Source organism: Convolutriloba macropyga, unplaced genomic scaffold (genome assembly GCF_964194025.1).
Source record: "Convolutriloba macropyga unplaced genomic scaffold, txConMacr16.3 SCAFFOLD_4828, whole genome shotgun sequence".
NCBI classification, from domain to species: Eukaryota; Metazoa; Xenacoelomorpha; order Acoela; family Convolutidae; genus Convolutriloba; species Convolutriloba macropyga.
In genome coordinates this window covers 6,012-17,825 of record NW_027452954.1, presented here as the reverse complement: position 1 = coordinate 17,825, position 11,814 = coordinate 6,012, and the positions used below count along the sequence as shown (strand labels likewise).

General features: G+C 37.7%; 1 protein-coding gene across 1 annotated transcript; it reads right to left on the bottom strand.

Moving 5' to 3' along the window:
• Positions 1 to 648: 648 nt before the first annotated feature.
• Positions 649 to 11,518, bottom strand: LOC142357929 (uncharacterized; the record flags this gene model as incomplete). The annotated part of the gene is made up of 2 exons (XM_075409420.1): positions 649 to 930; positions 11,430 to 11,518. Coding segments are annotated over 2 exons (371 nt in total), but the record flags the coding sequence as incomplete, so codon positions are not given.
• Positions 11,519 to 11,814: the final 296 nt, after the last annotated feature.

The window sequence follows — 11,814 nt, the reverse complement described above, 5'->3', positions numbered from 1 at the left end:
TTCGTGTCAGGGAAGCAGAGTGCAGGCTACTTTAAGATGATAATACATACGGGATGAAAAAAAAACATTGAACAAAAATTTGGGAAAAACTATATGAAAATTATGAAAACTAAATTATTTTTAAATGAAATAGAAATACATTTTATATGGTGTCTATATCTGATTTGGCGAAACCTGTATGTTGACCGACGTGATCACCAGTGATAATTTTGTCACTTATGTGATAGTGCAGTTTTTACATATCTAGGACAACTTGTATGTGGATGCTAAAAGCTGGTGCATTTAACATTAAAAGATGTATTAATGAGATGACCGTGTAAAGTTTTCTTTTTATGGACTCGCGGTGTTGGTTTACCAGGGCGAAGACAGACAATACGAACATCTTAATCTCGCGACTAATTTGTCCTAGACAAATATACCAACAGTTTAACGTTAATTCTGCTGCTTGATAATCTGACACAGCCCAAATTACTTCATTCTAACCCCCCCCCCCCATTCCGGAACCAAGCCATACAAAACTGGATAAAACTGATGGCGAATCTAAATGAATATTCAGTCTGATCGATATATTTTTATCCTGCACAACTTCCATTACCAATTTCATTAAAGTTTAATCATTAGAAAAAATTACGAAATTAACTAAGCTACACTTGAGTGACGTGAAATTAGTGAATGATGTAATTGAATTGGAACCTGGCGTATGGGTGTTGGTGCAAATATCTTCATCTCGGCAAAATCTAACAGGATCCACGATTGGTATGAATCCACTTTCTAAGTAGCTCACACTGAAGTAGGCTTCCATGAGGCTGTTCGCAAACGAGTTCATATCACCAATTCTTGAGGTCAAACCCAGGCCACACACACCGATTAGGTCGCCCTGTCTCGCCACTTCTTCACATATTGGCAAATGGTGCCTTCGAGAACCCACAACTATAAAGAGAAAAATACAACTTCAAAATTTTGACAAAACGGAATAGTTTTCGGTCTGTTTCTTTTTGCAAGATAAAAAAATCTGAACTCTTAACTACAATTCATTTTAAATACATGCTTCTTTCAATGTTCTTGTTATTAAGGCTCTATGTTATAAACAACTTAAAATGAGTGCCTGTTCATTCGTTATCATGAAGTGCCTGTTCATTACAAAAACTACATTATTAAGGCTTGTTGGCCTATTTGATATAATAGTACGGGCCGGTGTACTAATGATGTACCGCATTGATTTGACCAAAATATGTATAAAGCTCAGAAGATGACAAAGTTCTAAAACACAACTCTAAAGCTCACAGTACCATGACGTCAGTTATCGAGAAACACAGCCCTTAGATGTCAATTTATTGCTGTGCAACAATGTCTATACGTTCATGCGGAACAGAAAGGTGCATGGTTTTTATTGATTAATTGGATCTGTTCTTCCTCCCACCGCCAGCTTTGTCACTTGTTAAAAAAATTTAAAAAACATAAATCAGCTGCATTATTTCCCTCCCAAATATTTCGCCTCGCTCACAACCAAGATTCTTTCTAACAAAGTTTCCGCAGTTTTAAAAATTTTTGGCAAATTAGGCCTTCGCTTTCAAAACTTCATAGATACCCAGAATGCGATCAGCGACCCAAAACGTGTATGGGCCAACGGACTAGGGTCTCGGCGGCGGGTTGGGTTCAGACGCAACACCCGAAGCCAGTTATGGGCCAGAACGAACAGACGTTGACTACCTTCAGCCAGACTGAACAGACCCAAGCCAAAATCAGCTAGAAGTATTTTGACTATTTTTCAAGATAAAAACAGTGAAATCCACGAATAACGCAGTTTTCAGTAATCAAATATTAGTGTTTGTTTAACCTTCTACTTTATGATGCTAGTTGCTAAAGACCAGCTGCTGCTTTTAAAAAATGTCATTTGATAACGCCGTTATTTCTATTTTGCAGATCTTTTATTACAGCCTAATTTGTGCCTGGTTACAGATGAAGATCTGTAAATAACTGCTTTCATCACTTTCGGACCGGTACATCAGCGTGTGACAGGAAATCCAGTACTCCGCGTTGATAGGAATGTCTTTAGTGAGGCTTTCTATCAAAAGCGATTTTTCAAAAAAAAAATGGCTTTTTTCTTTTTATCTCACTAAATGACTATGTACGACTTTTTGAAGACTGTAAAAATTTTCAAATGACCTCTAAGAATTTGAAATATAGACCATTTGCTCCTTTACTCAAAACACAGACTTTAAAAATATCAATAAATTTTGTCGTTTATATAAGGAACAGACTTCAGAAACGCTGCTCTAGCTAAAATGAGAGAAAATAGAGCTCTTATATCAGAAGCACGAGCGACTGCAGATGAAGCTTTGCAAGATGATCAATACTTTATCGAAGTGCAAAGCAAAAGTAAAGGTTTTTAGAATTAAAACAAGAGTAACTAGATGTCACAAACTATAGATCAAATGTTTTATCAATTGATCCATAGCCAACTCAGGTGAAATTTGCAAATATCAAAAGTGCTAAAAACAACATCACAAATGTAAAAATGCAACAAAATGCAGCAAGCAGCTATCAGTTCAGTTAACACTGACAAAATTCAATTCTTGCAATGGAACTGCCGAGGTTTGTCTAACACAAATGCAAGAACTTTGCCAATGTGTGCCTCAATGAGGTAAATAAGGAACGGGAAAGAGCTACATAAGATAAATTTTTACTACGTAATTGCCAAAACGAAGGCAAGTAAAAGCAACAAAAACCAAAGTTAAACCCGAACAATCTGATACAAATGACAATCAAAGGAAAGTTCTCGAAATACAAAACGCACGCTTTGAAAAACCTGCGTTGCGATATCTTTGCGTTATAGCTCTATATCACTCACAGGTCGTGATTTTTCCTGCAAAGATTTTCGAAACCTAATTGTAAATAGTTTTCATCTCCGAACATTTTTACGCTACCCGTCAGAAGCTAAGTTGTATATATAACACTGAAAACGGTAAAAAGATATTAGAAATTCTTGAAAAGCGAAATTTAGAGCTTTTAAACGTTGGTTTTTACATCAATTGCAAGAGAACGCCGAAAGATGCTTATCGTACACTTGACCGATATATGATTTTCCGAATGTTTTGACACATTCCTTGTTGCCAAGAACTTTGGTACTGACCACAGTTCGGCCACAAAAAAACTTTGAGGCAAAAAAACAATTGCAGAAAAATCTCATAGATGAAAAGAAAGAAAAAATGAGAACTCCACCAACCTATCCAAAAGCTGAGAAACAATAAAAATGACCAACTACTTACACTGTTCGCTCCCAGCCCACTACAAAAATCGTACTTTCAACAGAAAGGATTTCTCTTCCGCCAAGAAACTTCTGATCTCATCCGTCAAGAACACGAAAACTGAGAATACAACTGCGAAGAGCAAATTTAAAACAATACAGAACATTGAAGGAAGAAACATTTTCTTCACAGATGTACAAAAAAGGTGCAACGATCGAATAAAATTAGGCAGTCGAACCTGACAGCAAGGACTCAAAATGAGGGGAACAAAAGCATTTGGAAGAAAAACTAAGGCTTTGTCTGGGGATTTTAAGAACCAACTAGAAACCAGCAAGGTACTGAAGTCTTCTCTAAGCAACTCGGACCAATGATAGGCAACAAAACAGCGAAATCTTTAAAACTTTACCAACGGGTACGATGAAAGACCAAAAATACGAAAACTTGGAACCAAATCAGCAGTTCCAGGAATTCAAATATGAGAAAAATTGCTTCCTCAAAGCGGAGGAATAGAAATCAAAAACTGTGTACAAAAAGTAGATAGGAAATTTTGAGCAAAACTAATATTTCAAGTCCCGGATAATATAAAAGCAGCTAAACATTCTATAAATGCTGCCTAAATGCCTCAAATCATATACCTCTCTCATGATAACGAGCTCTAAGAACACATCTTATGTTTCCATTTCTTGGAAAAATTAACAAGTCAAAATGAACCAAAGCCGAGCAAAAACAGATAAGAGGCAGAAAGTTACCGATCAATCAGCCACAGCAACTGTCTGGCAAAAACATGCAGAATCTCTGCAAAGGACAATTCCCTAACGCACCCTGAACATCACAATGTCTTCGGCGAAACATAAAGTACCTATAGACGGAACCGCTTCACAACCTGCTGCAACTAATTCAGAACATAAGAGAAGCATCAGTAGTCCAAAATGGCGGATTTTGTTTGAATTTTATATGTGAAACTGAATAACTCAAAAAGCAGCACTTTTTCAACATTAGCTGGACTAACTCAGGACAGTGTCATCGTACCAAGACTCTTCTTGGTTTATTTCAGTGGTATTCAAAATTACGTGCCCAAATACAATTTCGCCGTTGATTTTGCCCTTTTATTACAGGACGTGTTCTTTTAGATCAATACAAGGGTTACTTCAATGCTCACTGAACAATTTGGTCAAATGGCGCGGAAAGATAAATATAAGTGTACATCCTAAGAGTAATCCCTAGCAAAACAAACTACCTGTTGTCCAAAAACCCGTAAAAATATCTACTCCTGATCTTTCAAATAAAGAAAAACTGATTAAAAGACGAAACTCTAAGTTAATTTTCTTCACCTAAACGTTAACCCTTCTTCTAAAATGGAGCAAACAATGTAGAAATCCAGTCGGAAGAGCGAACGAAAGTCTGTCAGTTATGGCGTCTAAGTCAACTAAACATTTATGATAAATGCGATACTTTTGTATAAATCATAGGTTCAACCTCTATTTTTCTACGAATTCTCGCTGGCGAGACCAATCTAGTAGTTGTTACGAATATACAGCTACAGCAAAAAAGAGCGTTGATGAATTGTATGAGAAACCCTCCTTGGTTTAATCTGAAAAAAAGTTCAATAGAAGGATAATATACCTGCCGTAAGGGATATTCAATTCAGATTAGCAAATATTACCTCAAACGCGCAAAAAGTATTAAAAACCTGAATCAAGACTTGAACTTATCTGGAGAAAAAATAAAACAAGCGTGAATCAGCCGTGCAGCCCAAACTAATCATCAGATCTTTACTTCAAAGGCCAATGGATCGAATCTGAGTACCGAAACGCAAGTGTACACTGGCTATGACAAAGCTTGCGACTAAAATCATAAGAGCACATACAAGCAATTGTGGATCAATTCATTGTTTTGACGTAATCCTTTGTCGCCAGATACCAGAGAGGATTCAAGCAGCTACACAGTCAAAATAACGCTTTACGATCAGACGCTCGTTTCAGATATTATAAAATAACTCGATTGTTATAACAACGATGGATTGATTGAGGGCGATAGCTAATTCTTTCTTTTCTGTCTTCTAAATTGTCTTCTGACCAGATCGTTAAGCGTATCAATGACCACAGATAATTTTGAATTCAACCACAAGCCTAATGATTCAGGCTTCAACAACAAAACGCATAACGCAAATAGACGACGGTTTGAGTCACAGCAATAGCTTGCTTTTTACTTAATTTTTTTCCTTCCTTCTGGTTCATTTATCATGAAACAACTCTCAGATAATGATTTTTGATAGAGGCTTGATTAGTTATTTATTTTCAGTTATCAGCAAACACTGCTTCCTGGTCCAGAACAGACAGCCGCCCGATTAGTAATTTCGGGCCTAAGCTGTAGGAAAAGCACAAAAACCACCAGTAAAGCAAAATCGCTTAATTCTTGTCGGAGAGGCGAACTCGCCATCATACGCATCATGCGAGAAGAATCAATAGAAAATCCATTTTATCCATTACTCTTAATTAATTCTCATACTCACTCCACTGATTTCTTTATCAAATGTTACATCTATTCAAACAACAACATAATTTGGTGCGATGAGCGGCTGGGTTCAGTGGTGTCATGGTTTAGGTCAGGTTAGCATAGCATCGCCACCCTGTAAGTAGCGTTTTTTTTGCTTTATCCCTTATCACGTCTCATTTCTTGCCTTCTTAAACATACTTAATGTCAGTTCTTCTAATTAATCGACCATTGGCGTCTGATAACTTACCACTACTGGAAAAAAAACAGCTGGATCTTTATCAACGAGGCTAGCCAAGTACACCACGTATAAGAAAAAAACAGAGCCAGCAAGCGCCCTTTCCGATGCTGGAAGTGGCTCCTGTTAAGGGTTACAGTCATTTGATTTCATAAACTCTCAAAGACCAATTGTACTAATTTTATCTCGTTTATTTCAAAATCAAACTCTCTTTAATGATGCCCTCTAAATTGTTTGAACTTCATTGCACATACATTAAAACACCGCAGAGGCCAGGCTGCTTTATAGGGCTGGACTTATATGCTTTAATTTGTCGAAAATATTTGTTCGGACTCCGATCAGAGATAAACATCTGACTGTTACCTCTTCACAGAGAACGAAAAAGAAAAGCAGTGAAAAAAAAAACTGAATGATTCTCTCCTTTTTTACTTTTCTGATGTTTTTCTCCTAGCCATAACAGAAAATAGGTATGCGACCGATGTAAGAGTATGTTCCTGGTCGGATCTGTTTCTGGGCGGAACGCACAGGAACTTTATAGGCGACACCTAACAGACACCCAATTTAGTTATTGTCCAGACGGATTGGCGCGAAGGAAATTTAGTCCAGACTAAGATTTTGTCGAACGCACAGGAACTTTAAAGGCGAGAACTATCAGACCCCCAATTTAGTTATTTTCCAGACGGATTGGCGCGAAGGAAATTGAGTCCAGACTAAGATTTTGTCGAACGCACAGGAACTTTAAAGGCGAGAACTATCAGACCCCCAATTTAGTTATTGTCCAGACGGATTGGCGCGAAGGAAATTGAGTCCAGACTATGAGTTCGGTCGCACCAGACCCCTGTCCGCGACCCATATCCGTCTGTTCTATACCAGTCTTAATGTGAGGACATCATACAGAGTAGTGACCACGGGAATTTGTGATCTTGCAAGAAAGTTGACTTTACCTTCTCAGAGGACTATCAAAAATCAACGCTTACCCGGGTCAAGGGGTCACCACTAAAAATTGCTAAAAGATGTAAGATTTGAGGTGAATTCGAGTAAAAAGTGTAAGATTTGCGCTCAATGCGATGAATGCCCGGGTTGCCCATCATAAAATTTTCCTTGATTTCATAAAAGGTCATATAGGATCCCCGGTGATCAAACAAGGTCCTATATGATTTGTATGATTTCCCCGTAATCATACAAGCGTCATACAAAAAATTGAAATAGTTGTAAATCACTCTAATCGTAACAGCTATAACGCTCAATAATGCTCAATCTACATAAATTGTTCTTAAGCGTTTTTTGGCGTAATTTGAGAGGTTATTCGTGATTTAAATCCTTGATATCCCATAAGGATCAAGAATGATTTCCTCGATTTCATGCAGGGATCATATATGGTTTCCAGGATTTCATTCAAGAATCAGATATAATTTCCTAGGTTTCATGCAAGAATCATATATGATTTCCTCGGTTTCATGCAAGGATCATATATGATTTCCTTGGCTCCATGCAAGGATCATATATGATTTCCTTGGTTCCATGCAAGGATCGTACTAGGAAATACATTATGATTTGTACAAGGAAACGAAGCGGCAACTCGGATGCGGTGAAAATAATTCTCCGCCGCTAGCAGCAGTATGCTGTGAAAAAAAATTCACCGCTAAAGTTTCAATTCTTTTAAATATTTGCCGCTAATTTCAACGCTTATCTTAAATTCACATGAAACATCATTGAAGTAAGTGACAGATGGCGGAGTGGAATAAGAAGTTATTGACATGCAGGAGGCGAGAAGTTCGAAACCGTGTGAATCCGTTTCTCTTTTGTATGGAATGCGGTGAAAAATTTTTTGCCGTTAAAAACCGCAAATCTTACAAAAGTTCACCGCATTCAACGCTGTAGATCGGTCGCATCAGACTATGAGTTCGGTCGCACCAGACCCCTGTCCGCGACCCATATCCGTCTGGTCTATACCAGTCTTAATGTGAGGACATCATACAGAGTAGTGACCACGGGAATTTGTGATCTTGCAAGAAAATTGACATTACCTTCTCAGAGGACTATCAAAAATCAACGCTTACCCGGGTCAAGCTGTCACCGCTAAAAATTGCTAAGATGTAAGATTTGAGGTGAATTCGAGTAAAAAGTGTAAGATTTGCGCTGAATGCGATGAATGCCCGGGTTGCCCCTCAAACAATTTTCCTTGATTTCATAAAAGGTCATATAGGATCCCCGGTAATCAAACAAGGTCCTATATGATTTGTATGATTTCCCCGTAATCAAACAAGCGTCTTACAAAAAACTGAAATGGTTGTAAATCACTCTAATCGTAACAGCTATAACGCTCAAAAATGCTCAATCTACATAAATAGTTTTTAAGCGTTTTTTGGCGTAATTTGAGAGGTTATTCGTGATTTAAATCCTTGATATCCCATAAGGATCAATAATGATTTCCTCGATTTCATGGAGGGATTATATATGGTTTCCCTGATTTCATTCAAGAATCAGATATGATTTCCTAGGTTTCATGCAAGAATCATATATGATTTCCTCGGTTTCATGCAAGGATCATATATGATTTCCTTGGCTCCATGCAAGGATCATATATGATTTCCTTGGTTCCATGCAAGGATCGTACTAGGAAATACGTTATGATTTGTACAAGGAAACGAAGCGGCAACTCGGATGCGGTGAAAATAATTCGCCGCCGCTACCAGCAGTATGCTGTGAAAAAAAAATTCACCGCTAAAGTTTCAAATCTTTTAAACATTTGCCGCTAATTTCAACGCTTATCTTAAATTCACATGAAACATCATTGAAGTAAGTGACAGATGGTGGAGTGGAATAAGAAGTTACTGACATTCAGGAGGCGAGAAGTTCGAAACCGTGTGAATCCGTTTCTTTTTTGTAAGGAATGCGGTGAAAAAAAATTTGCCGTTAAAAACCGCAAATCTTACAAAAGTTCACCGCATTCAACGCTGTAGTTCGGTCGCACCAGACTATGAGTTCGGTCGCACCAGACCCCTGTCCGCGACCCATATCCGTCTGGTCTACACCAGTTTTAATGTGAGGACATCATACAGAGTAGTGACCACGGGAATTTGTGATCTTGCAAGAAAATTGACATTACCTTCTCAGAGGACTATCAAAAATCAACGCTTACCCGGGTCAAGCTGTCACCGCTAAAAACTGCTAAGATGTAAGATTTGAGGTGAATTCGAGTAAAAAGTGTAAGATTTGCGCTCAATGCGATGAATGCCCGGGTTGCCCATCATACAATTTTCCTTGATTTCATAAAAGGTCATATAGGATCCCCGGTAATCAAACAAGGTCCTATATGATTTGTATGATTTCCCCGTAATCATACAAGCGTCATACAAAAAACTTAAATGGTTGTAAATCACTCTAATCGTAACAGCTATAACGCTCAATAATGCTCAATCTACATAAATAGTTTTTAAGCGTTTTTTGGCGTAATTTGAGAGGTTATTCGTGATTTAAATCCTTGATATCCCATAAGAATCAATAATGATTTCCTCGATTTCATGCAGGGATCATATATGGTTTACCGGATTTCATTCAAGAATCAGATATGATTTCCTAGGTTTCATGCAAGAATCATATATGATTTCCTCGGTTTCATGCAAGGATCATATATGATTTCCTTGGCTCCATGCAAGGATCATATATGATTTCCTTGGTTCCATGCAAGGATCGTACTAGAAAATACGTTATGATTTGTACAAGGAAACGAAGCGGCAACTCGGATGCGGTGAAAATAATTCTCCGCCGCTACCAGCAGTATGCTGTGAAAAAAAAATTATTTGCCGCTAATTTCAACGCTTATCTTAAATTCACATGAAACATCATTGAAGTAAGTGACAGATGGCGGAGTGGAATAAGAAGTTATTGACATGCAGGAGGCGAGAAGTTCGAAACCGTATGAATCCGTCTCTTTTTTGTAAGGAATGCGGTGAAAAAAATTTTTTTGCCGTTAAAAACCGCAAATCTTAAAAAAGTTCACCGCATTCAACGCTGTAGTTCGGTCGCACCAGACCCCTGTCCGTGATCTATATCCGTCTGGTCTATACCCGTCTTAAAGTGAGGACATCATACAGAGTAGTGACCACGGGAATTTGTGATCTTGCAAGAAAATTGACATTACCTTCTCAGAGGACTATCAAAAATCAACGCTTACCCGGGTCAAGGGGTCACCGCTAAAAATTGCTAAAAGATGTAAGATTTGAGGTGAATTCGAGTAAAAAGTGTAAGATTTGCGCTCAATGCGATGAATGCCCGGGTTGCCCATCATACAATTTTTCTTGATTTCATAAAAGGTCATATAGGATCCCCGGTAATCAAACAAGGTCCTATATGATTTGTATGATTTCCCCGTAATCATACAAGCGTCATACAAAAAATTGAAATAGTTGTAAATCACTCTAATCGTAACAGCTATAACGCTCAATAATGCTCAATCTACATAAATTGTTTTTCCGCGTTTTTTGAGGTAATTTGAGAGGTTATTCGTGATTTAAATCCTTGATTTCCCATAAGGATCAATAATGATTTCCTATATTTCAAGCAGGGATCATATATGGTTTCGAGGATTTCATTCAAGAATCAGATATAATTTTCTAGGTTTCATGCAAGAATGATATATGATTTCCTCGGTTTCATGCAAGGATGATATATGATTTCCTTGGCTCCATGCAAGGAACATATATGATTTCCTTGGTTCCATGCAAGGATCGTACTAGGAAATACGTTATGATTTGTATAAGGAAACGAAGCGGCAACTCGGATGCGGTGAAAATAATTCTTCGCCGCTACCAGCAGTATGCTATGAAAAAAAAAATCACCGCTAAAGTTTCAAATCTTTTAAATATTTGCCGCTAATTTCAACGCTTATCTTAAATTCACATGAAACATCATTGAAGTAAGTGACAGATGGCGGAGTGGAATAAGAAGTTATTGACATGCAGGAGGCGAGAAGTTCGAAACCGTGTGAATCCGTTTCTTTTTTGTAAGGAATGCGGTGAAAAAATTTTTTTTGCCGTTAAAAACCGCAAATCTTACAAAAGTTCACCGCATTCAACGCTATAAGATGCGTGCGCTTGGCTGTGAAAAGCTTTTTTTCACCGATATTGCTAATCTTACATTATTTTTTTTTCCAAACCTCGACCCGGGTAGTGTTTTTCTTGCGACATCAAAGGTTTTAAATTTGTTTTTCAATCGATTGTTGTTTTTTTTTTATTAATTGATACTTTTCAAAGAGCATGATCTTCCAAACGGTCATTTTACAGCATTAGAAAAACATAATTGAAAATTCAGCCATCATTCATCTCTTAGGAATCCTGCAAGTTCATCATAGAGCAATATCAAGGTTAATATAAATCCCAGATAAGTGAAATTGTTTATGCTGTTCATGCTTGAATTTGAGGAAGTAAAGGAGGTTTAATTTGACTTACAGAGAACGGGTGAGTGTAGCTTCACCAGTGCCACCACATCTATCGATTGAGTGGAGTTGTGCAGCCTAATTGAACAAAACTCTCTCCAACTGATTCATAACACAAATTAACACAACAAACTGTAGGGTATCTACTCCGTCCTTAAGGTATATTCAATGGGGCTAGGGGTATTAGCCGACACACATATTAGAAGACACGCCAATTGGCCGACAGATTTCATCACGACGACAAGAAAATGACCGAAATCGAAACTAATTTAAATAGTGTTATTAGAAGCGTCGCCTTAATTATGTTCGGCCATAATAATTTGTTCGGTTATGATAGATTCATATCAAGTCCCACGGGCCGCTGAGGCATGGCCAAATTAGTTAGTAGTCGTAGCCAA